The following is a 27,760-nucleotide window of genomic DNA, read 5'->3' on the forward strand; positions in this document are numbered from 1 at the left end:
TGGCGACAATTGTGAAGTAAGACATTTTTACTGGGAATTAGAATGTTGCGTATACTTAGATTTGTGTAAATCAGAAAAAAAAGATATACATGGTGCGATGATAACGATTGTTTTCAAGAAAAAAATATCAACATTGCTTATTTCTATCGACGAATTCATTAATTAATTAAAGAACATGACTTTGGTACAAATATCGGCTTTAATATTGAATATTGTCACGGGCATAGTATTAATGCCATTTCCAATCGACGCTAGTTCAAGAAATGAAAATCGGACTTTCGTACATTTCATAGAACACAGTGACGTCATGTATCTAACTGGAGTAATTGGTGATGTCACGTCAGTAACTTTGAGCACGTGCGCATTCCGTTGCATGGAATACAACTGTCTGTCATTCTCACATAGTAAACTGACTGGATTTTGTCGTCTGCATAACTTCAAGTATCCGCCATGCTATCCGGCTCCACCTACTGTTAAAATCGTGTCAGATTTGCCATTTTATAGAGAAGATGACGGAGGTAAGTGTTGATCAGGCTCTATTTAGTCATGGTTATGGCCTAGTTGAGAGGGCGATTTCGCCTCACAGTATTGTCGCGGGATGGAATAGTGTCCCTGACCCCCTTTCCCTCCAAACACCCTCACCATACTGTAAACCAACTTTCTTTCGCGGATTTATTATCGCGAATTTCGCGATTTAAGTAAATTCTCGAAAATTTATCTCCGCGAAATAATATCTAAGACAATGCCTGTGCCATTTAATCCAAAGAAAACTCCGTTGAATTTTAAAATCCACGAAACTTTTTTCTTCACGAACTTGTTTTGTAATGGAAATCGCGAAATTTATTGAAAGAGAGTTGATTAACATTATGTGGCTTATCTGATTAACGTGATGTTCGGTCAATAGATAAGTCATCGGATGGAAAACCAACCTTTACATCAATACTTTAATCATAAATAGATATCATATGGGTTGCGCATATCACATATAATCAATTTCAACTCCTTAAAATTAAACGTGATGTAATTTTTCACGAATCAAGAAGAGATTAAGTATTTGATTCGCCATTAAAATATATTTTTTTTAAATAATTACCCTACTTACAATACATAGATTTAATTACAAACAAGTACAAATAGGAGCTAAAAATGATTACTTCCAAAAATCATTAAAGTGCACTGTAATGAATATATACCATACGGTCAGACTATGAAGCTGAGTTGTGGTGTGCAATGTCATTTCACATTTCTACAGTGTTATTAGTAATTGTAAAGTGATTTCTGCAGGAAAGTTTCCATCTAAACAAACAAAGGATATAATATTTGTATAGTGTACTCATTTAGTGTTGTAACCAATGTTTAAATCATGCAGGTGTTTATAGTGTACACATTCAGTGTTGTAACCAATGTTTACATCATACAGATGTTTATAGTGTACACATTCAGTGATGTAACCAATGTTTACATCATACAGATGTTTATAGTGTACACATTCAGTGTTGTAACCAATGTTTACATCATACAGATGTTTATAGTGTACACATTCAGTGTTGTAACCAATGTTTACATCATACAGATTTTATAGTGTACACATTCAGTGTTGTAACCAATGTTTACATCATACAGATGTTTATAGTGTACACATTCAGTGTTGTAACCAATGTTTACATCATACAGATGTTTATAGTGTACACATTCAGTGTTGTAACCAATGTTTACATCATACAGATGTTTATAGTGTACACATTCAGTGTTGTAACCAATGTTTACATCATACAGATGTTTATAGTGTACACATTTAGTGTTGTAACCAATGTTTACATCATACAGATGTTTATAGTGTACACATTCAGTGTTGTAACCAATGTTTACATCATACAGATGTTTATAGTGTACACATTCAGTGTTGTAACCAATGTTTACATCATACAGATCTTTATAGAGTACACATTTAGTGTTGTAACCAATGTTTACATCATACAGATGTTTATTGTACACATTTAGTGTTGTAACCAATGTTTACATCATACAGATCTTTATAGAGTACACACTTAGTGTTGTAACCAATGTTTACATCATACAGATGTTTATTGTACACATTTAGTGTTGTAACCAATGTTTACATCATACAGATCTTTATAGAGTACACACTTAGTGTTGTAACCAATGTTTACATCATACAGATGTTTGTAGTGTACACATTCAGTGTTGTAACCAATGTTTACATCATACAGATGTTTATAGTGTACACATTCAGTGTTGTAACCAATGTTTACATCATACAGATGTTTATAGTGTACACATTCAATGGTGTAACCAATGTTTACATCATACAGATGTTTATAGTGTACACATTCAGTGTTGTAACCAATGTTTACATCATACAGATGTTTATAGTGTACACATTCAGTGTTGTAACCAATGTTTACATCATACAGATGTTTATAGTGTACACATTTAGTGTTGTAACCAATGTTTACATCATACAGATTTTATAGTGTACACATTCAGTGTTGTAACCAATGTTTACATCATACAGATGTTTATAGTGTACACATTCAGTGTTGTAACCAATGTTTACATCATACAGATGTTTATAGTGTACACATTCAGTGTTGTAACCAATGTTTACATCATACAGATGTTTATAGTGTACACATTCAGTGTTGTAACCAATGTTTACATCATACAGATGTTTATAGTGTACACATTCAGTGTTGTAACCAATGTTTACATCATACAGATGTTTATAGTGTACACATTCAGTGTTGTAACCAATGTTTACATCATACAGATGTTTATAGTGTACACATTCAGTGTTGTAACCAATGTTTACATCATACAGATGTTTATAGTGTACACATTTAGTGTTGTAACCAATGTTTACATCATACAGATGTTTATAGTGTACACATTCAGTGTTGTAACCAATGTTTACATCATACAGATGTTTATAGTGTACACATTTAGTGTTGTAACCAATGTTTACATCATACAGATCTTTATAGTGTACACATTTAGTGTTGTAACCAATGTTTACATCATACAGATGTTTATAGTGTACACATTTAGTGTTGTAACCAATGTTTACATCATACAGATGTTTATAGTGTACACATTCAGTGTTGTAACCAATGTTTACATCATACAGATGTTTATAGTGTACACATTCAGTGTTGTAACCAATGTTTACATCATACAGATGTTTATAGTGTACACATTCAGTGTTGTAACCAATGTTTACATCATACAGATGTTTATAGTGTACACATTCAGTGTTGTAACCAATGTTTACATCATACAGATGTTTATAGTGTACACATTCAGTGTTGTAACCAATGTTTACATCATACAGATGTTTATAGTGTACACATTAGTGTTGTAACCAATGTTTACATCATACAGATGTTTATAGTGTACACATTCAGTGTTGTAACCAATGTTTACATCATACAGATGTTTATAGTGTACACATTCAGTGTTGTAACCAATGTTTACATCATACAGATGTTTATAGTGTACACATTCAGTGTTGTAACCAATGTTTACATCATACAGATGTTTATAGTGTACACATTTAGTGTTGTAACCAATGTTTACATCATACAGATGTTATAGTGTACACATTCAGTGTTGTAACCAATGTTTACATCATACAGATGTTTATAGTGTACACATTTAGTGTTGTAACCAATGTTTACATCATACAGATGTTTATAGTGTACACATTCAGTGTTGTAACCAATGTTTACATCATACAGATGTTTATTGTACACATTCAGTGTTGTAACCAATGTTTACATCATACAGATGTTTATAGTGTACACATTCAGTGTTGTAACCAATGTTTACATCATACAGATGTTTATAGTGTACACATTCAGTGTTGTAACCAATGTTTACATCATACAGATGTTTATAGTGTACACATTTAGTGTTGTAACCAATGTTTACATCATACAGATGTTTATAGTGTACACATTCAGTGTTGTAACCAATGTTTACATCATACAGATGTTTATAGTGTACACATTCAGTGTTGTAACCAATGTTTACATCATACAGATGTTTATAGTGTACACATTCAGTGTTGTAACCAATGTTTACATCATACAGATGTTTATAGTGTACACATTCAGTGTTGTAACCAATGTTTACATCATACAGATGTTTATAGTGTACACATTCAGTGTTGTAACCAATGTTTACATCATACAGATGTTTATAGTGTACACATTAGTGTTGTAACCAATGTTTACATCATACAGATGTTTATAGTGTACACATTCAGTGTTGTAACCAATGTTTACATCATACAGATGTTTATAGTGTACACATTTCAGTGTTGTAACCAATGTTTACATCATACAGATGTTTATAGTGTACACATTCAGTGTTGTAACCAATGTTTACATCATACAGATGTTTATAGTGTACACATTTAGTGTTGTAACCAATGTTTACATCATACAGATGTTTATAGTGTACACATTCAGTGTTGTAACCAATGTTTACATCATACAGATGTTTATAGTGTACACATTCAGTGTTGTAACCAATGTTTACATCATACAGATGTTTATAGTGTACACATTCAGTGTTGTAACCAATGTTTACATCATACAGATGTTTATAGTGTACACATTCAGTGTTGTAACCAATGTTTACATCATACAGATGTTTATAGTGTACACATTTAGTGTTGTAACCAATGTTTACATCATACAGATGTTTATAGTGTACACATTTAGTGTTGTAACCAATGTTTACATCATACAGGTTTTTATAGTGTACACATTCAATGGTGTAACCAATGTTTACATCATACAGATGTTTATAGTGTACACATTCAGTGTTGTAACCAATGTTTACATCATACAGATGTTTATAGTGTACACATTCAGTGTTGTAACCAATGTTTACATCATACAGATGTTTATAGTGTACACATTTAGTGTTGTAACCAATGTTTACATCATACAGATGTTTATAGTGTACACATTCAGTGTTGTAACCAATGTTTACATCATACAGATGTTTATAGTGTACACATTCAGTGTTGTAACCAATGTTTACATCATACAGATGTTTATAGTGTACACATTTAGTGTTGTAACCAATGTTTACATCATACAGATGTTTATAGTGTACACATTCAGTGTTGTAACCAATGTTTACATCATACAGATGTTTATAGTGTACACATTTAGTGTTGTAACCAATGTTTACATCATACAGATGTTTATAGTGTACACATTAGTGTGTAACCAATGTTACATCATGTTTATAGTGTACACAGTGTTGTAACCAATGTTTACATCATACAGATGTTTATAGTGTACACATTTAGTGTTGTAACCAATGTTTACATCATACAGATGTTTATAGTGTACACATTTAGTGTTGTAACCAATGTTTACATCATACAGATGTTTATAGTGTACACATTTAGTGTTGTAACCAATGTTTACATCATACAGATGTTTATAGTGTACACATTTAGTGTTGTAACCAATGTTTACATCATACAGATGTTTATAGTGTACACATTTCAGTGTTGTAACCAATGTTTACATCATACAGATGTTTATAGTGTACACATTCAGTGTTGTAACCAATGTTTACATCATACAGATGTTTATAGTGTACACATTCAGTGTTGTAACCAATGTTTACATCATACAGATGTTTATAGTGTACACATTCAGTGTTGTAACCAATGTTTACATCATACAGATGTTTATAGTGTACACATTTAGTGTTGTAACCAATGTTTACATCATACAGATGTTTATAGTGTACACATTTAGTGTTGTAACCAATGTTTACATCATACAGATGTTTATAGTGTACACATTTAGTGTTGTAACCAATGTTTACATCATACAGATGTTTATAGTGTACACATTTAGTGTTGTAACCAATGTTTACATCATACAGATGTTTATAGTGTACACATTTAGTGTTGTAACCAATGTTTACATCATACAGATGTTTATAGTGTACACATTCAGTGTTGTAACCAATGTTTACATCATACAGATGTTTATAGTGTACACATTCAGTGTTGTAACCAATGTTTACATCATACAGATGTTTATAGTGTACACATTCAGTGTTGTAACCAATGTTTACATCATACAGATGTTTATAGTGTACACATTCAGTGTTGTAACCAATGTTTACATCATACAGATGTTTATAGTGTACACATTCAGTGTTGTAACCAATGTTTACATCATACAGATGTTTATAGTGTACACATTCAGTGTTGTAACCAATGTTTACATCATACAGATGTTTATAGTGTACACATTCAGTGTTGTAACCAATGTTTACATCATACAGATGTTTATAGTGTACACATTCAGTGTTGTAACCAATGTTTACATCATACAGATGTTTATAGTGTACACATTCAGTGTTGTAACCAATGTTTACATCATACAGATGTTTATAGTGTACACATTCATGTTGTAACCAATGTTTACATCATACAGATGTTTATAGTGTACACATTCAGTGTTGTAACCAATGTTTACATCATACAGATGTTTATAGTGTACACATTCAGTGTTGTAACCAATGTTTACATCATACAGATGTTTATAGTGTACACATTTAGTGTTGTAACCAATGTTTACATCATACAGATGTTTATAGTGTACACATTCAGTGTTGTAACCAATGTTTACATCATACAGATGTTTATAGTGTACACATTCAGTGTTGTAACCAATGTTTACATCATACAGATGTTTATAGTGTACACATTTAGTGTTGTAACCAATGTTTACATCATACAGATGTTTATAGTGTACACATTCAGTGTTGTAACCAATGTTTACATCATACAGATGTTTATAGTGTACACATTCAGTGTTGTAACCAATGTTTACATCATACAGATGTTTATAGTGTACACATTCAGTGTTGTAACCAATGTTTACATCATACAGATGTTTATAGTGTACACATTCAGTGTTGTAACCAATGTTTACATCATACAGATGTTTATAGTGTACACATTTAGTGTTGTAACCAATGTTTACATCATACAGATGTTTATAGTGTACACATTCAGTGTTGTAACCAATGTTTACATCATACAGATGTTTATAGTGTACACATTCAGTGTTGTAACCAATGTTTACATCATACAGATGTTTATAGTGTACACATTCAGTGTTGTAACCAATGTTTACATCATACAGATGTTTATAGTGTACACATTCAGTGTTGTAACCAATGTTTACATCATACAGATGTTTATAGTGTACACATTCAGTGTTGTAACCAATGTTTACATCATACAGATGTTTATAGTGTACACATTCAGTGTTGTAACCAATGTTTACATCATACAGATGTTTATAGTGTACACATTCAGTGTTGTAACCAATGTTTACATCATACAGATGTTTATAGTGTACACATTCAGTGTTGTAACCAATGTTTACATCATACAGATTTTTATAGTGTACACATTCAGTGTTGTAACCAATGTTTACATCATACAGATGTTTATAGTGTACACATTTAGTGTTGTAACCAATGTTTACATCATACAGATGTTTATAGTGTACACATTCAGTGTTGTAACCAATGTTTACATCATACAGATGTTTATAGTGTACACATTCAGTGTTGTAACCAATGTTTACATCATACAGATGTTTATAGTGTACACATTCAGTGTTGTAACCAATGTTTACATCATACAGATGTTTATAGTGTACACATTCAGTGTTGTAACCAATGTTTACATCATACAGATGTTTTTATAGTGTACACATTCAGTGTTGTAACCAATGTTTACATCATACAGATGTTTATAGTGTACACATTTCAGTGTTGTAACCAATGTTTACATCATACAGATGTTTATAGTGTACACATTCAGTGTTGTAACCAATGTTTACATCATACAATGTGTTTATAGTGTACACATTCAGTGTTGTAACCAATGTTTACATCATACAGATGTTTATAGTGTACACATTCAGTGTTGTAACCAATGTTTACATCATACAGATGTTTATAGTGTACACATTCAGTGTTGTAACCAATGTTTACATCATACAGATGTTTATAGTGTACACATTCAGTGTTGTAACCAATGTTTACATCATACAGATGTTTATAGTGTACACATTCAGTGTGTGTAACCAATGTTTACATCATACAGATGTTTATAGTGTACACATTCAGTGTTGTAACCAATGTTTACATCATACAGATGTTTATAGTGTACACATTCAGTGTTGTAACCAATGTTTACATCATACAGATGTTTATAGTGTACACATTCAGTGTTGTAACCAATGTTTACATCATACAGATGTTTATAGTGTACACATTCAGTGTTGTAACCAATGTTTACATCATACAGATGTTTATAGTGTACACATTCAGTGTTGTAACCAATGTTTACATCATACAGATGTTTATAGTGTACACATTCAGTGTTGTAACCAATGTTTACATCATACAGATGTTTATAGTGTACACATTCAGTGTTGTAACCAATGTTTACATCATACAGATGTTTTATAGTGTACACATTCAGTGTTGTAACCAATGTTTACATCATACAGATGTTTATAGTGTACACATTCAGTGTTGTAACCAATGTTTACATCATACAGATGTTTATAGTGTACACATTCAGTGTTGTAACCAATGTTTACATCATACAGATGTTTATAGTGTACACATTCAGTGTTGTAACCAATGTTTACATCATACAGATGTTTTATAGTGTACACATTTAGTGTTGTAACCAATGTTTACATCATACAGATGTTTATAGTGTACACATTCAGTGTTGTAACCAATGTTTACATCATACAGATGTTTATAGTGTACACATTCAGTGTTGTAACCAATGTTTACATCATACAGATGTTTATAGTGTACACATTCAGTGTTGTAACCAATGTTTACATCATACAGATGTTTATAGTGTACACATTCAGTGTTGTAACCAATGTTTACATCATACAGATGTTTTATAGTGTACACATTCAGTGTTGTAACCAATGTTTACATCATACAGATGTTTATAGTGTACACATTCAGTGTTGTAAACCAATGTTTACATCATACAGATGTTTATAGTGTACACATTCAGTGTTGTAACCAATGTTTACATCATACAGATGTTTATAGTGTACACATTCAGTGTTGTAACCAATGTTTACATCATACAGATGTTTATAGTGTACACATTCAGTGTTGTAACCAATGTTTACATCATACAGATGTTTATAGTGTACACATTCAGTGTTGTAACCAATGTTTACATCATACAGATGTTTTATAGTGTACACATTCAGTGTGTTGTAACCAATGTTTACATCATACAGATGTTTTATAGTGTACACATTTAGTGTTGTAACCAATGTTTACATCATACAGATGTTTATAGTGTACACATTTAGTGTTGTAACCAATGTTTACATCATACAGATGTTTATAGTGTACACATTCAGTGTTGTAACCAATGTTTACATCATACAGATGTTTATAGTGTACACATTCAGTGTTGTAACCAATGTTTACATCATACAGATGTTTATAGTGTACACATTCAGTGTTGTAACCAATGTTTACATCATACAGATGTTTTTATAGTGTACACATTCAGTGTTGTAACCAATGTTTACATCATACAGATGTTTATAGTGTACACATTCAGTGTTGTAACCAATGTTTACATCATACAGATGTTTATAGTGTACACATTTAGTGTTGTAACCAATGTTTACATCATACAGATTTTTATAGTGTACACATTCAGTGTTGTAACCAATGTTTACATCATACAGATGTTTATAGTGTACACATTTAGTGTTGTAACCAATGTTTACATCATACAGATGTTTATAGTGTACACATTCAGTGTTGTAACCAATGTTTACATCATACAGATGTTTATAGTGTACACATTTAGTGTTGTAACCAATGTTTACATCATACAGATGTTTATAGTGTACACATTCAGTGTTGTAACCAATGTTTACATCATACAGATGTTTATAGTGTACACATTTAGTGTTGTAACCAATGTTTACATCATACAGATGTTTTATAGTGTACACATTCAGTGTTGTAACCAATGTTTACATCATACAGATGTTTATAGTGTACACATTCAGTGTTGTAACCAATGTTTACATCATACAGATGTTTTTTATAGTGTACACATTCAGTGTTGTAACCAATGTTTACATCATACAGATGTTTATAGTGTACACATTCAGTGTTGTAACCAATGTTTACATCATACAGATGTTTATAGTGTACACATTCAGTGTTGTAACCAATGTTTACATCATACAGATGTTTATAGTGTACACATTCAAGTGTTGTAACCAATGTTTACATCATACAGATGTTTTTATAGTGTACACCATTCAGTGTTGTAACCAATGTTTACATCATACAGATGTTTATAGTGTTGTAACACATGTTACGGGTTGGAAAACACATATATTGATTTTTGTGATTATATTGTTATAGAACTGGCGAATGTCTTTTTTCTCGTGAACTGCCTCCAGTTTTACTATGAGATAGTCCAGGGATAAATATAACGTCAGTGATAGTACAACCCCAGATAAGTATATATGATTGTTTCAGATTCCGCGATCTGCCCATGTAACCTGGACCTGACTGATGGTAGTTGGATAGTAAGTACATTTATCCTCTCATTTATTCAGTTCACTGTAGAAGAAGTCACATTATCAGTCTGAACGAGTTTGTTGTGCTTATTCACCTAATACTGTTAATTCTGGTTTACGATTGATCAATTGAAAAGCACGTGTAAATTTGGCAATTCTATAAATAACTCTTTGACAGCGAGGCTGCATGGAAATGTCAACACGTACATAGCCAGACGGGAGGACATATTAGGATTCCTATGATATTAATTAACTTCTTCTCATGCAGAGCGCTTTTGTCAGGAAATGCTTTTTTTCCATTTCGTAAGAAATTATACTAGATATATAAACACTATATATACCGACTTTATCCTTCCCTCGCCCAACTTTTCATTTTACAGTAATATAAATTACTTCAATTGTTACGCAGTTTCTTTCAGCTTTGTGGATATTTTTTTCTCTCAAAATCATCATATCGACTTAAGAGCCAATCAAACATACAAATTCTTTACAAATAGAGTCCTTACAATCATTAATTTAATCAATTAGAATGTGCATTGCATACAATATTGCATTTGATCACCTAATGAACCAATCAAAAACTTCTTTACAAATAGAGTCCTTACAATAATTAATTTAATCAATTAGAATGTGCATTGCATACAATATTGCATTTGATCACCTAATGAACCAATCAAAAACTTCTTTACAAATAGAGTCCTTACAATAATTAATTTAATCAATTAGAATGTGCATTGCATACAATATTGCATTTGATCACCTAATGAACCAATCAAAAACTTCTTTACAAATAGAGTCCTTACAATAATTAATTTAATCAATTAGAATGTGCATTGCATACAATATTGCATTTGATCACCTAATGAACCAATCAAAAACTTCTTTACAAATAGAGTCCTTACAATAATTAATTTAATCAATTAGAATGTGCATTGGATACAATATTGCATTTGATCACCTAATGAACCAATCAAAAACTTCCTTACAAATAGAGTCCTTACGTTTGTTAATTAAGCCAATACGTGACACGTACAATACACTTGTCAATGTGCAGGTTATGCAGCAGAGGTTTGACGGCTCTGAAGACTTCAGGAGAGACTGGGTATCCTATAGAGAGGGGTTTGGAAACCCACCGGACGGAGAATTTTGGATTGGTAATATTTGCGTTACTTGATTTGTTGAATGATCGATTGGTTGATTACTTGGTAAAGTTGACTGGTTCGTTGGTTGATTTGGCTTTGCATCCTATGAACACAGCAGGAGGCTGTGGTATATTTAGTGTTGTTTGTGTGGATGTATGTATGTTGTTTGGGAGGCTGTGGTATGTCAGTGTTGTATGTGTGGATGTATGTATGTTTTGGGGAGGCTGTGGTATATTAGTGTTGTTTTGTGTGATGTATCTATGTTTTGGGAGGCTGTGGTATATTAGTGTTGTATGTGTGGTTGTATGGTTTTGGGAGATGTTTTGGGGAGGCTGTGGTATATTATGTGTTGTTTGTGTGGATGTATGTATGTTTTGGGAGGCTGTGGTATGTCAGTGTTGTATGTGTGGATGTATGTATGTTTTGGGAGGCTGTGGTATATTAGTGTTGTATGTGTGGATGTATGTATGTTTTGGGAGGCTGTGGTATATTAGTGTTGTATGTGATGTATGTATGTTTTGGGAGGCTGTGGTATATTAGTGTTGTATGTGTGGATGTATGTATGTTTTGGGAGGCTGTGGTATATTAGTGTTGTATGTGTGGATGTATGTATGTTTTGGGAGGCTGTGGTATATTAGTGTTGTATGTGTGGATGTATGTATGTTTTGGGAGGCTGTGGTATATTAGTGTTGTATGTGTGGATGTATGTTTTGGGAGGCTGTGGTATATTAGTGTTGTATGTGTGGATGTATGTTTTGGGAGGCTGTGGTATATTAGTGTTGTATGTGTGGATGTATGTATGTTTTGGGAGGCTGTGGTATATTAGTGTTGTATGTGTGGATGTATGTATGTTTTGGGAGGCTGTGGTATATTGTGTTGTATGTATGTATGGATGTATGTTGTTTGGGAGGCTGTTGTATATTAGTGTATGTATGTGTGGATGTATGTATGTTTTGGGAGGCTGTGGTATATTAGTGTTGTATGTGTGGATGTATGTATGTTTTGGGAGGCTGTGGTATATTAGTGTTGTATATGTGGATGTATGTATGTTTTGGGAGGCTGTGGTATATTAGTCGTGTATGTGTGGATGTATGTATGTTTTGGGGAGGCTGTGGTATATTAGTGTTGTATGTGTGGATGTATGTATGTTTTGGGAGGCTGTGGTATATTAGTGTTGTATGTGTGGATGTTTGTATGTTTTGGGAGGCTGTGGTATATTAGTGTTGTATGTGTGGATGTATGTATGTTTTGGGAGGCTGTGGTATATTTATCTATTATGGCCTGGTTGAGAGGGCACTATTGACTCATAGTATTGTCGAGGGATGGAATAGTGCCCGAGCCGAAGGCAAGGGCACTATCCCATCATGAGACAATACTATGAGGCAATAGTGCCCTCTCAACCAGGCCATAATGGGTTTAGTACATACCCAGACATGAGACCGTTTTCCATGTCATCGCAAACTTTGAGAAGCACGTCAAGCGATAGGCCTACGTCGCAACGCTATCTTCATTTCCACACCACGTTGTTACATTAAAAGTAAAATATATAAATTGTGGCAGAGATATGGGATTCTATAAAACGGGATTCAACTTCATGAAAATTAAAAGTAGATCAATATAGAACAATAGTGAACAGTCATCTGTAGAAAAACAAGATTTGCTTCCATCCCCGCACAAAACAGCCTGTCCGCCATCTTGACGTCTTGGTCGAAGCGCAACGTTATAATGACGTCATGTAATGGTGACGTCACAATACATTCAAGTTCAATTTCGCGCCAATTCAATAGTGCCCGCTTGCCCGGGCACTATTGCAAATAGTATCCATGTGTGTAGCCAATCAGAATCCAGTATTCTGTCACGTGATGTACTAATAGTGTTGTCTGTGTGGATGTATGTTTGGGGAGGCTGTGGTATATTAGTGTTGTATGTGTGGATGTATGTATGTTTTGGGAGGCTGTGGTATATTAGTGTTGTATGTGTGGATGTATGTATGTTTTGGGAGGCTGTGGTATATTAGTGTTGTATGTGTGGATGTATGTATGTTTTAGGAGGCTGTGGTATATTAGTGTTGTATGTGTGGATGTATGTATGTTTTGGGAGGCTGTGGTATATTAGTGTTGTATGTGTGGATGTATGTATGTTTTGGGAGGCTGTGGTATATTAGTGTTGTATGTGTGGATGTATGTATGTTTTGGGAGGCTGTGGTATATTAGTGTTGTATGTGATGTATGTATGTTTTGGGGAGGCTGTGGTATATTAGTGTTGTATGTGTGGATGTATGTTTTGGGAGGCTGTGGTATATTAGTGTTGTATGTGTGGATGTATGTATGTTTTGGGAGGCTGTGGTATATTAGTGTTGTATGTGTGGATGTATGTATGTTTTGGGAGGCTGTGGTATATTAGTGTTGTATGTGTGGATGTATGTTTTGGGAGGCTGTGGTATATTAGTGTTGTATGTGTGGATGTATGTATGTTTTGGGAGGCTGTGGTATATTAGTGTTGTATGTGTGGATGTATGTATGTTTTAGGAGGCTGTGGCATATTAGTGTTGTATGTGTGGATGTATGTATGTTTTGGGGAGGCTGTGGTATATTAGTGTTGTATGTGATGTATGTATGTTTTGGGGAGGCTGTGGTGTATTAGTGTTGTATGTGTGGATGTATGTATGTTTTGGGAGGCTGTGGTATATTAGTGTTGTATGTGTGGATGTATGTATGTTTTGGGAGGCTGTGGTACATTAGTGTTTTATGTGTGGATGTATGTATGTTTTAGGAGGCTGTGGCATATTAGTGTTGTATGTGTGGATGTATGTATGTTTTGGGAGGCTGTGGTATATTACTGTTGTATGTGTGGATGTATATATGTTTTGGGAGGCTGTGGTATATTAGTGTTGTATGTGTTAATGTATGTATGTTTTGGGAGGCTGTGGTATATTAGTGTTGTATGTGATGTATGTATGTTTTGGGAGGCTGTGGTATATTAGTGTTGTATGTGTGGATGTATGTATGTTTTGGGAGGCTGTGGTATATTAGTGTTGTATGTGTGGATGTATGTATGTTTTGGGAGGCTGTGGTATATTAGTGTTGTATGTGATGTATGTATGTTTTGGGAGGCTGTGGTATATTAGTGTTGTATGTGATGTATGTATGTTTTGGGAGGCTGTGGTATATTAGTGTTGTATGTGTGGATGTATGTATGTTTTGGGAGGCTGTGGTATATTAGTGTTGTATGTGATGTATGTATGTTTTGGGAGGCTGTGGTATATTAGTGTTGTATGTGATGTATGTATGTTTTGGGAGGCTGTGGTATATTAGTGTTGTATGTGTGGATGTATGTATGTTTTGGGAGGCTGTGGTATATTAGTGTTGTATGTGTGGATGTATGTATGTTTTGGGAGGCTGTGGTATATTAGTGTTGTATGTGTGGATGTATGTATGTTTTGGGAGGCTGTGGTATATTAGTGTTGTATGTGTGGATGTTTGTATGTTTTGGGAGGCTGTGGTATATTAGTGTTGTATGTGTGGATGTATGTATGTTTTGGGAGGCTGCGGTATATTAGTGTTGTGTATGTTTGTAATGGTGGAACTCTTGTCCTTTTTATAGTGCTTTATCACAGAAGCATGTTGCAGAATATTGGCGAAATATTCTTCCAATTCCCTTTATTCTGAGTGCTAAGCCGTAGGAGAAACTACCTCTTTTAGAGATTATGATAGGTCTCAGCCAGGGGACAGGGATAGAATTCACTAGAAACATTGTTCACATGGGTAAACGTTGAACTTAACGTCAAAAGTGGGGCGGTGTAGGAAGAAGAAATCAATTAGGAAGAAGAAAATAATATTAAATCCCAAAATCGACTTGGAAATATAATTTTTACTTACAATATGAACATTTTATTACGTTCTTTTCGAAAAAAAAACCCTTTTAAATTTGTCAAGTGAACTGAAAATCACATGTAAAGGGGAAACTTAAGATAGAAAGATTATTTATCATAAACCTAACAAAATGCATTTGAATTTCTTGTTATTTATCGAGTTAGTCATTCGAAATTACATGTGATGGAAAATGATTATATACATTACTTATTAGACTTTTTTTCTGATTAAAATACAGATCCTTTTTTTTTTGTAACTTTTTTATTTTTTTTCAGACATATTCTCATACAACAGTAATACATTTCCTCATCCTTACTTGGTAAACAAACATTTTTCAATATGAATTATCATATCCTTATTCTCTTTTTTTTTTAACTTATTAGACTTGGGAGAATTCCATTTCCTGGTTAGGATTTGAACTGTATTTAATGCCGATCGAGAATTCTTTATCGTACTCAACTTTATTTTACTGACACTCAGGGTCTTCAAAATCACTGGAAAGTTTCCTTAAACAGGAAACAAGTGTGAGACAAAAGAGACAGAGTTACTATTTTGACTTAAGTCACATAATGATGTGGTGTTCAACAGAATTAGGCATTTTCCTTTGCGCGGATTTTGGACAAGGCACAGATAGATGATTTTAATAGCTATTTTGAAACAGGTTTGGAGCAGATGCATCAGTTAACAACAAGTACAAAACACATCCTTGTGGTAGAGCTGGTGGATAAAGAAGGAATACGAGGATGTGCATGTTTTGAGGAGTTTTCAGTTGGACCCGAGACGGACGGCTACAGACTCAATGCCTGGAAATACCAAGGAACTGCAGGTATATGAGTCGTTTCCCGGAGTTTTTTTTACAATTTCATTATTTTCATTTTTAAATACAGATAATAGGCTACTGGAAATTATCACTCTTATTTTTAGCACCTTAATTTTTGTACAAGACAGTTTTTCTAAGCTTAGATTGTAAACTGAAAATTTTGTATCACACGTTGGGTAGCGTTCAAATGGGTAGCGTCATGTTATACGTTATGAAACAGAATTTAATTGAGTTTTGTGTAAACAAGAAGCAGTCCAAAGAACTCATTAAAATATGAAACCAAAATTGATCTCAATGACATGAAAGAACCCATCTGGTAATGAAAACCACTCAAGACACGTGGTAAACACAGGGACCTTGCACGATTTTTTTAAAACTAACTGGTGTTTATACATATACCCGTATATATATGGCTTGGTTAGGGTGTTTTACCTTTGGTTACCCCTCAATTAGAGCTTCTCGAGACGACATAATTTCATAATGTAGGACACCGGAAATGTCTAAGCGTTCCGAAAGATAATTCCCATTACCGGTTAAAGTAATGTGAGCTACACGATGTTTAAATGGAGATTCTAATCTAAGTTACGACACACAAGGTCATGACACCCAAAGGAGAATTGTGGCAAATGTAACACAGTTTTGTGGGTACTGTTTCACCACCACTATAGCGTAGATTATTTTAGTGGATTTCTGGCCCGGCCCATATAGAGCCGAGGACGACAATTCGACCCCCGTGATTCATGTCAAGCCAATTTTTAGCAAACCGATCATCAAGCCATAACTTGGCCAATTTGCCAATTTTGTTTCAAGCACTCAATGGAAAGATAAATTATTTCTCTTTAAGGTAAGATATCCGTCAATGTTGTATAGAACCCATTTATTAAAATAATCACGGTTTTAAAAAAATAGGTCCGTTTTTCTCGACCGCCGAGTTCACACCCTTGATACTATAATATATATATGTATACTATTGGTAAAAAAAATTTCGTGCCAGGTCCCTGTGGTGGTAAACACAACACAAGTCCGAGTTGTATGTACAATTACAAAGTAAGTAGAAACGATTGGTTGCGTAGGTGCAACGTCCTTTTAAATTGAAGGACGGGAAATGAAACGAGGTAATTATATCTAGATATGGTCCTTCTCATTACAATGTTTGTCTTGAAGCATCTTCACAGTGCGTCTCGATGAAAATGATAACAATACATTTCAGGTAACAGTCTAGGTTACCATAGCGCCAGCAAATTCTCGACTTTGGACCGTGACAATGACAACAGAGAAGCCAATATGATAAGTTGTGCTGATGAGTACCTGGGCGGAGGGAACTGGTATAATGCCTGTCTTATTCAAAACCTGAACGGGGCCTACCTCCAGCAAGCTAACACCCCTGGGGCGATGGTTTGGAAGACGTTTCGAAACTTCACTGGTCTCTTGAAAAGCAAAATGCTTTTGAAAAAGAAATCAGACGTTTATGGCATCAATTAGGTCATCTCAGATGGGTGGCCAAGTCAAAATCACTGATAAGGAAAATACCACGAAAGAAAGAAATCGGAAGTATCAAATAAGTGGCATAATGGAAATAGTGAGCTCCATCAAAGCCACAATTATAGTATTTTCAACATACATTGGTCAAACATGATTCTATTTTGCGCTTCTTAATGAAAGTAGTTATGTCAAAACCACAGTTGTTGTATGTAGATTGTTTTGCAGTATTCAAGCTCAAACTACCGTATAGTTCTTAAATTTCGCATGTGTAAAATTTCTTGTACTGTCGCCAATGCGACAAATCCTAAATTAGTCACCATAGAAATCGCAGTGTAATTTTTGGAACTTATTCGCGAAGGTTTATTTTCGCGAAGTGTCTTTGTAGCCTTTGAAAGCGTCAGACTGTATAGCGTGTATGTAAAAACCATGATTTTGAAAACAAAATAGCACATTTATATGTACCCGTGAATATAAGCAACTAGGGTTCGCACTACGACTTATTTTCGCGTTTGTTACACGTGACATTTCACGTCGATGTACATCTGTACAAGTGATATCATATTCTTAAATGACGGTTACTCAGCTTTTTGATTGCACGGACATTGAGCAACAGCATGCATTTTGGACAGCATATATATGAAAGTTATCGAATTTCACTAATTTATATATATGTTAGATATAACAAAATACAATGTACATTATATATATATGTGTGCTAGATATAGCAAAATACAATGTACATTGTACGACGAACGTTAAACATCGCTGTTAGTAGGACGTTGTCCAGAATAAAAAAGGGATAAGGCAAATTTTGGCTCATTTTTGTCTTTTTGTGAAAATATTTTCCATTTTGTTGTACTTTTTGCTAGGTTGAAAGTCTTGTGTTGAAAACACACTGGACCAATGTTGTTAAGAAACTTGATGTACAGGTAATTAACAATAAATTAAATATTTCATATTTATTATGGTTTTGAAATATTTCTGAGAAAGAGATGCATTTTTTATATCTCATGCTTCAAGTTAACACACAAAGCTCAAACCTTTTACAACCCAGGCAAAAATCAATAAACATATCACATGTTTGTGGAGAATTTTTGTGTCAATCATGGGACCCCATTTTCCGAATTTTTAACAAGAACACTACACAACAAATACATGAAGCTTTCTTCGATTATTTTATTTCAGTTTGTATAAAAAATGATCATTTATTAAAAATAACTGGTTTAATACTATATACAATATGACACATACATATTTTACCAGAAAATTGCATACACATGAATCAGCTACAAGGTATATATAGGTTTCATTCTCCAGTTAAGCCTGTTAACGTTTAATGTTGGATCGATTTATTGTGAACTCTAAATCTATGTATACAAATCAAATTGCTATTCTAGCATATTTATATGGACAGAACTTGAGAAAATTAATAAAGGCATCAAAAATTTGATGAAAATTATCAACTCATTAAAAAGATGCATGGATCCTCAAAATCATTGTCATGCCTTACAGACATTTAAAAGTGATTATTTCTTGCATGATTAATACTATAGAGCCAGTCATTTTTCCGGAGAACATTTTCACAAATTCATGTGACATCGTTGTGGTTGCAAACATTTAATTAGCTAATTAAATTTTTCACCAGATCATAAAATTTTTATTTTTCAAAATGTGGTTTCTTTTTTTTCAATTTGAGTCAAAATTGCGAAAAAATGTTATTACAAAACTAACTGGCTAGAAAGTAGGTTAAAATTAATTTCACAATCAATCTTGTATCTTTTCCATTTCATAACAATTGTGAGATCTTTGGTGTTATTTATTTTCTTTTTAAGCACTTTTAATAAAGAATTGATTGGAAGACAAACAATATTTCTATGAAATAAGATATGTGTCTTTACATAAATCAATTAAAAAGAATTTTAAAAATGTTTGGAATGTAGAACATTTGATAAAACAAAATGGAATGTAATTTCTGACATAACATAATTATATATTACATAATAACAATTGTTGTCTGATTCCTATATATATACATGAATATGTACTTATCCTAGTCTCTGAAAGATTATATACAAATGGAAAAAAATGATGATATTGAGATGAGATATTTATACAATGCTATAATGAGAATATAAAACAATTCCTTTTATATACATGTAATTAAAACTTTAATAACTAGAATACACAAATGTAGTGGCTTCTTGCGTCATGTCAAAATAATTTTTTTCTACGAAAATTGTATTGTTATATTTGTAGAATCTACAAAATTCTATGATTATGTTTCAACTTTTCGTATTTCTTTTATCTAGTTCTGATTAGCTCCACTTGACTAATACAAATACATGTACCGTATATGGATGGGAAAAAAATCATATATTCTAACATCAGTTTAGAAATTATTTGGAAAATGATAAACTGTCATTTCTTTTTTCACAACCTAGTGATTTTTGAACTTGATCTTTTGGAATTGCAACAATTTCAATTTGGAAAACAGATATCTCAATTTTCATTTTAAACATACAAACAAAATATGGACAAATTCAATTAAGTTTTCTGAAAGTTTTCATAAGTGTAGGGATCAACTATTCTATAAAACTAAAACATTCCACTAAAAATTGTTCATTTTTCTTTCCTTTACAATCAAAAGGTGCATAGAGAAAACCTGTTTCAAAACGTTTACAACTTCCTTCATATATTTTTCTGCCTCTTTTAAGACAAAAATATTTAAAGGGCAAACTCAACTTTATGGTAGTCAAGCTATGATAAAATTCTTATAATGACAGCACTTATACAGAACTTAAACGAAAGATTCAGAGGTTTTCCCTGGTGGAGGAGGGGCACTGCTTAGCTGACTGGCTGCCGGTGGTGGTGGGGGACGGTGTTTATCGTGAACGCGAGTTACGCCCCTTTTCTTCTTTTTACGAATGTCAGTAGACTTGATGAACGAAGCAAGGCCACCGAATGCTGAGAAGAACCCAGACAACACATAGAATCCAAAAGAGAAGGAGAAATAACTGAGCCAGGGTCTCGGCATCCAGTTCGGATCTTTGGCCTTGAACGCAAATACGAACGAGCAAATCAGAACAAGAACACCTGAAAAGAGGAAAAAATTAAGGTTATTCAAATACATAGCCAAAGTTTCATGAACATTATTTAACTTTAAGGAATTCCTTAACTTTAGCATTCTTCATAGCATGCCTGTCTGAATTGATGTCTTAGACTTGTATCACACAATGCACCGTTAAGAAAATCCAGAGAAGTATTAATTCAAGGGTCAATGTTGACAGCAAGACTTTTCTTACAAATTAAAGTGAGGAGCGCTTATAGTAGGAAAGACAGTTACAGGAATAAGATTCAAAGAAAAGAAACAGCTATTGAATAGTTAAAGGTGAATAATTTGGCAAAGAAAACCAGTATAAATGCGGTCGTTGGCCTTAGCTTCCAAAAGTCATTATTACATACCACAATGATGGTCAAGTTCCGCTTGTGTTGTCCAGTTGGTTATATTGTAATTATGGAAAACCATGTGTAAATTTGGCACAGTTTTATAAATAAATTTGCCTCTTTGAAAGCAAGGCTGCATTGAAATGTCAACATGGTGGTAGTGTTAATCCATATAGAAGACAATTGGTTTACAGTATTTATGTTCAATCTAATCTGAGGATTAGGATTCCTAGAATATCAATTAATTTCTTTGCATGTAGAGTGATTTTGACTGAAATATTACTTTCACAAATTTTACCGACTTTAGCCTTCCTTTGTCGGCTACTCAATTTAAAAGAGGGGGGGGGGAATAGACCAGTCCATTATGAAATTTTAGGGGTGGATGAGTTAAAAAGAGAAGGGGTGGGGCAGATATATGGGGAGGTACACATGTAGGGGAAAGGGGCAAGTTAGCCCATGCATGGGAAGGTAACTAACTGGTAGATTGATTTGCTCTTATGTAATTTCAACACCTCAGCAGAAAAGAGGGCTTAAAGGAGAGATAATTTCAGTGGAGTTCTTCTAGAGGAAGGAGGACACTTACATGGGGAATTTATTTAAGTGGAAGGGTACTTTTAACACTTCAACTAAAAAGAGGGCTTAAAGGGGAGATAACTTCAGTGAAGTACTTCTTGAGAGAGGAAGACACTTACAAGGGAAATGTACAAGGAAAAGGTGTTTATATCAGTTTTAAGGATATTTGAGAACTGAGAAACAAGTGACAGATGTCATTCAACCTGTCTGGCTATCGATACCACACATGACTTTGCATTTTGTAATGTGTACCAGTATGCTATAAGATTTGCTACGACATTGAAAAGGTACACGTGCATTTGCTAGCACGATGTGTGGCTACATACTGCTTATCAATCGGTCAATGGAATTAATTCACCATGTACCTTGTGGTAACATTTTTGCGGGACTAGTATCTCTAGTGGTGATGGAACGTAACTCTTTATGTAATATGTAAATCTTCCTGCTGAAATGATGTTAGCGTGTGATATCATCTTTTGACGTCATTCTATCACCAATATAAACAAGAGTCCTGCACAAACGTGACCAGGTATCATGTTGTACGTTAGTTAGTCCCATAAGTGTGGATATATTATAAATTTTTCTTTACCTGAAGCGAAGAATAATGCAGCGATGATCATGAACATTTTCAGTTTCCTTGGCTCGTAGTACTTTATCCTGTAAGACTCACACATGTAGAAGCTCATTAGGAACACTACAGCGATACAGCACAGCAGGGTAAAGATGACGAGGGCCTGCACCGCACGAAACCATGCTGTGAAAAAAAAACTTTTATTTTACAAAACAATTACAGGATTATCACAAATTGTGTATCATTATGTAAACCAGTTGCATATATTAGCTGTTTATATGTTTCTATGAAAACATGTACACATTTCCTCATACGTATTAAAACCTGATATAGTTTTTAAGTTTTCAGGGTTATTTAAGGAAGTGCCAGGTTTTTTGGTGGGAAAAGTTTGAGTATCCGGATCCATAGAAAATTAAACCACCAATTGCTGACTGTGGCGACTGCTTTTATTTTACAAAACAATTACAGGATTATCACAAATTGTGTATCATTATGTAAACCAGTTGCATATATTAGCTGTTTATATGTTTCTATGAAAACATGTACACATTTCCTCATACGTATTAAAACCTGATATAGTTTTTAAGTTTTCAGGGTTATTTAAGGAAGTGCCAGGTTTTTTGGTGGGAAAAGTTTGAGTATCCGGATCCATAGAAAATTAAACCACCAATTGCTGACTGTGGCGACTGCTTTTATTTTACAAAACAATTACAGGATTATCACAAATTGTGTATCATTATGTAAACCAGTTGCATATATTAGCTGTTTATATGTTTCTATGAAAACATGTACACATTTCCTCATACGTATTAAAACCTGATATAGTTTTTAAGTTTTCAGGGTTATTTAAGGAAGTGCCAGGTTTTTTGGTGGGAAAAGTTTGAGTATCCGGATCCATAGAAAATTAAACCAACAATTGCTGACTGTGGCGACAGCTGGGATTTAAACTCATGACCCACAGGTGGAAGGCTTGCTGATAATATAAAGGACATCTGAGTATACTTACACATTCAAATCTACCGTAACAACTACCTTTGTATAGAGACCACCTGCTTGATAAGACCAAATTAAATGGGGAATTTGAACACACAGTTTTTTTGGTTATGTGTTACACTTACTAGATGTATGTCATCCTCAATACTCCAGGGGTTCCAATCACCTATGATTTCTACACCCCCTCACACTATATCTCATAGTAAAACTGAAGGCAGTCCAGAGGAAAAAATCATGGCCAGCAAAAAATTCCTTTGAAGACTACAGAGAAAGCCACGCCCAACTTCAAAGCTTCACAGTCCTGTTATACGGCTGTTTTGATGTATATGAAAGGACTAAAATACCTGTTCTGTTATCTCCAGTTTTACTTTGAGTTAGTCTTGGGGTGTAGATATTTTAGTGATCACTGAACCCCTGGGTATCAAGGATGTTGTATGTATACATATGCATGCAGATATTTTGGCTATAAAGACCATTATTTGCTTGTGCCTTGGGTGGTCTTTATAGGTACAATGTAGGTTTGACTGTATTATATACAGGTAATGTGTTTTATGTTTCTAGTGCAACACCTGTATTCTTTTAATAATTTTGACCCTTATACAACTGTGTTGAGTGTTTTTCTTTTATATTTATATTTGGATGGCCTTTAAATTCATTAAGAAATAAATAAATATGCTTCTGGTTTGAAAATAAAACACTGACATAAAACAATTTTAGGAAAGTAATTCTTTTTATCTGAGTTATCTAGAGATTCAATTGTACATGTACAAGTAGCACAATCAAAACGGAGTTATGTCCCTTGGCAATTGATGATTCATAACTATCACTGGTAGGCAAACAATTACACAGTTTCTGACAAATACAGTACTAAATTTAAAATTTCTTCGCAAAATTATATATATTTCAAATTGAACTCACAAGATAGAATAGATATGATATCAAAAAGTATCATAGTATCGCGTATAACGGATGATTAAGGTGTGACCTACTTTTGTTTACAGGTGTGTAGCCATATGCACAGGTGAGATACTTACGGGGCATAATGTCGTCAAAAACCTCCTCAAAGAACGTGGAATGGATCCACCAGCATCCCACATACGACCTCAAAGTTGGATCTCGTGGTTTCACCCATCCCGACAGACAAATCTGCCACATTCCCACATTGGCGAGTGGGCTATGAACTCGTCCCCATGATTTGAACCAGTATGGGGAAGCGAACGCGGTGAAAACTAAGACAAGGGACGAAATGGCACAAACGTACGAAAACCAATAGACAAGTCCTAACCCTGCCTCGCGGATTCTTCTCCTTTCTGAAGCAGTCGTTGTGGCTTCTGTGAGAACAGATCCCCCTGCATTCGAATCCGTTCCCCAGTCTCTTCGGCCCTTTACCATCGACATTTTGTTATGTCTAACTGTTTGGTTCCGTTGGAAGAGTCAATTTTCGCACCTGTCCGCTTCCTGTTTCCGCCGTTCGAATCACTCGGACTTTTACCTGTTCGCAGTATGTTAAAAATGGAATCGTCCACTCCCTAAGTGTTGTCAGGTTCAACGCGAAGTTCACTTTATCGAGTTTAAGATGAGTATATATACAGTTAATCATGCATTTTTTAGAGGCGTGTTTACTTTTTTTTAGGATTAATTGATGTTAATTAAGAATTCGATTACAGACAAATATGTCGATGTTTATATTTTCTACCTGCGTTTTTGACATTCTTGAACCCTGACATCACCCGTAAATTGTATGCATGGGCTCGGTTTTTATCTTAATAGCTTCGCGAGTGTATATTTTTTTTCTTTCTCAGGAGAGTTAATTGAAACTTTAAACAAATATAACATGTTCGATTCATAATCAAATATTGTTCGTATATGTGTTGGTCGGCTTTTCAATTATTTGTAAAGAAAATACAAATATACCATTTTACATCTTTATTCTTTAAAATTGCATTCTCATTTAATATTCTTTGAAGTTCCCATTTTCAACTTTTCACGTGACTCATACCGGGTATGCTTATTTTAGCAGAAATACATTGAAATGAAAAAAATGTATCTATCATAATCCCTTTCTTTCCTATAATTAAAACATGCATACATGTACAAATCTAATTGAAAATTAAAGCAAATAAAAAATAACTTTTTTTTTCTTTCTTCAACAATACTGCTTATATATATACACAATTACCTTACAAAATGATATCACATGTATATATATTACAAATATCAATTTGGTGTAAAATAATTACAATGGACTTTATCCAATCTTATCAATTAAAAAGTGTTGTGTGTGAATGCAATTGTGTGTAATACACAAAGCAAGGAGTGAAAAGGAGACGTCAACGAAGGCAGGGGCATATTCTTATTTTTGAATTTTGAAAACGGTCACCTTTAGGTCGAAACGGGCCGATTATACCAGCCTATACATTTTTTTGGCTAATTTATAGTCTATATATTCGGCAAAAAAAAAGAGAGCCTAATAATGTCGGAACGGTTTAGTGGACTACGGGCCGATATGCACCATATCGCTTTGTGCTGTCGTTTTCGCGAATCGGATATCACACACGGAACTTATTCATGTTTTTTTTTCTGTATTATAATGGTTAACTTTGTACTTATGTTTATTCACAGATTTGTCGCAGATATAGTCGGTTACTGCGCAAATGCCTATAGATACTGGTCAGCGACCGATTCTCGCCATCGCATGTGTGGTTGTATGTTTTGTGAAAAACTGCATGGTAGCGTCATCAATTTACAAATGCACCAAATTTCGCGTGAAACCATTCAAATACACATGTGTGTAACCATTCAAATACAGATGTGTGTAACTATTCAAATACACATGTGATGGTGAAAATGGGTATTTGACAAGGATTCTCATGTCAGTATGTGGTTGTAATATGCGGCGTAAATTAAATTGTATCTTTTTTATGTTGGCATTATAATTGCATTTTAATTGATATAATAATATGAAAATAATGCAAACCTCAGATGTGTATTTCTTTTGTATTGAATTATCTTGAAATGATTGATAATGGGAGATAACTCTTCCGCCTTTAACCTAGCAACGATGTCGGCTGTAGTTTACAGTGTATAACTAATGTGCCATCCTCGATACTCAAGGGGCTCGGATCACTTACGACCTCTACACCCCTGGACTATCTCATAGTAAAATTGGAGGCAACAGAACAGGTAATTAAGTCCTTTGATGTACATCAAAAGAGCCGTCTATTATAGCATTGAAGTAAGACGTCGCTTTCTCTGTAGTCTTCAAATAAAATTGCATACCTGTGATTGGTTCAAATTTGTTCCCCTGAGCTGCATTCAGTTATGCAATCAGATAGTCCAGGGGTGTAGAGATCGTAAGTGATCGAAACCCCTGGAGTATCGGGAATAGCTTTGTGGGTAAAACAGTGATTCATTTTAAGCACTGAGTGTTGAAAAATAAAAGTTTCAATCAAGAGAGAACAGAGATAATTTTCTGTTTTCATATATTAAAGAAAATGCTTTTGAATATCAAACATGACATGAGTTAATTATCGATACCCCTTCCTTAACACCGGATAATTATCCATAGAAAGGCATTATACGGCTCATATCTGTACATTATAGGACTCGGTTACCTGTTCGGAGGTTGCCTCTAGTTTTACTATGAGATAGTCCAGGGGTGTAGAGATCTTATGTGATCGGAACCCCTGGAGTATCGAGGATGGACGTAATGTTGATCTCATTGACTGCAGTCCGACCGACTTAACATCATTACTGTTGACAAATATCTGTACGAGTCACTTTTACTATTGCTGATGTTGAATATAACAAACTTATGGATTCATTTGTATTGTGTTCGGTATAATGAAACATTAAAAGTATATCCATATGTGTCAGGATACATCTAGAATGGTTTTCTTGGAAAGATTCATTTTTTCTCGAGTTCCGCCCTCGAGAAAACAATTCGTTCCAGGGAGTCGATCTCAAATGTATCCCGCCACAGAGGGCCAGAATTGTATAATCTATGCGTCACATTATTTGCTTAGAACATATGATTAAGTATATAGTATGTGTTTTAAGAAATAAGTATGCAGCATGGTTTGTTATGAAAATAAGTATGCAGCATGGTTTGTTAAGAAAATAAGTATGCAGCATGGTTTGTTAAGAAAATAAGTATGCAGCATGGTTTGTTAAGAAAATAAGTA

The 27,760-nt window shown here is 33.9% G+C and overlaps 2 protein-coding genes across 2 annotated transcripts; one reads left to right on the top strand and one right to left on the bottom strand.

The window, feature by feature from the left end:
• Positions 1 to 373: 373 nt before the first annotated feature.
• On the top strand, positions 374 to 18,619 carry LOC138309631 (fibrinogen-like protein 1). The gene is made up of 5 exons (XM_069250853.1): positions 374 to 518; positions 10,639 to 10,688; positions 11,734 to 11,833; positions 16,355 to 16,519; positions 17,724 to 18,619. Exons 1-5 carry the CDS (start codon positions 374 to 376, stop codon positions 17,993 to 17,995), a joined length of 732 nt encoding a protein of 243 aa, XP_069106954.1. The 3' UTR covers positions 17,996 to 18,619.
• Positions 18,620 to 19,156: 537 nt separating this feature from the next.
• LOC138308414 (uncharacterized) lies at positions 19,157 to 25,039 on the bottom strand. Its single transcript, XM_069249393.1, has 3 exons — positions 24,611 to 25,039; positions 22,602 to 22,766; positions 19,157 to 21,088 (listed from the first exon to the last, which is right to left on the bottom strand). The coding sequence occupies exons 1-3, from the start codon at positions 24,972 to 24,974 to the stop codon at positions 20,793 to 20,795; spliced, it is 825 nt and encodes a 274-aa protein (XP_069105494.1). The 5' UTR covers positions 24,975 to 25,039; the 3' UTR covers positions 19,157 to 20,792.
• Between the last annotated feature and the right edge of the window lie 2,721 nt (positions 25,040 to 27,760).

The sequence above is a fragment of the Argopecten irradians genome, chromosome 15 (assembly GCF_041381155.1).
Source record: "Argopecten irradians isolate NY chromosome 15, Ai_NY, whole genome shotgun sequence".
NCBI classification, from domain to species: Eukaryota; Metazoa; Mollusca; class Bivalvia; order Pectinida; family Pectinidae; genus Argopecten; species Argopecten irradians.

What these genes read in the sequence shown, in the direction of transcription:
- LOC138309631 (XM_069250853.1), top strand. Translation starts at nt 374, where the DNA reads ATGGAATACAACTGTCTGTCATTCTCACATAGTAAACTGACTGGATTT. An exon ending in TTATAGAGAAGATGACGGAG is followed by an intron (nt 519 to 10,638) that starts GTAAGTGTTGAT and finishes TGATTGTTTCAG; the next exon opens with ATTCCGCGATCTGCCCATGT. An exon ending in GAAATACCAAGGAACTGCAG is followed by an intron (nt 16,520 to 17,723) that starts GTATATGAGTCG and finishes AATACATTTCAG; the next exon opens with GTAACAGTCTAGGTTACCAT.
- LOC138308414 (XM_069249393.1), bottom strand. Translation starts at nt 24,974, where the DNA reads ATGTCGATGGTAAAGGGCCGAAGAGACTGGGGAACGGATTCGAATGCA. An exon ending in TTTTGACGACATTATGCCCC is followed by an intron (nt 22,767 to 24,610) that starts GTAAGTATCTCA and finishes TTTTTTTCACAG; the next exon opens with CATGGTTTCGTGCGGTGCAG. An exon ending in TGCATTATTCTTCGCTTCAG is followed by an intron (nt 21,089 to 22,601) that starts GTAAAGAAAAAT and finishes TCCTCTTTTCAG; the next exon opens with GTGTTCTTGTTCTGATTTGC.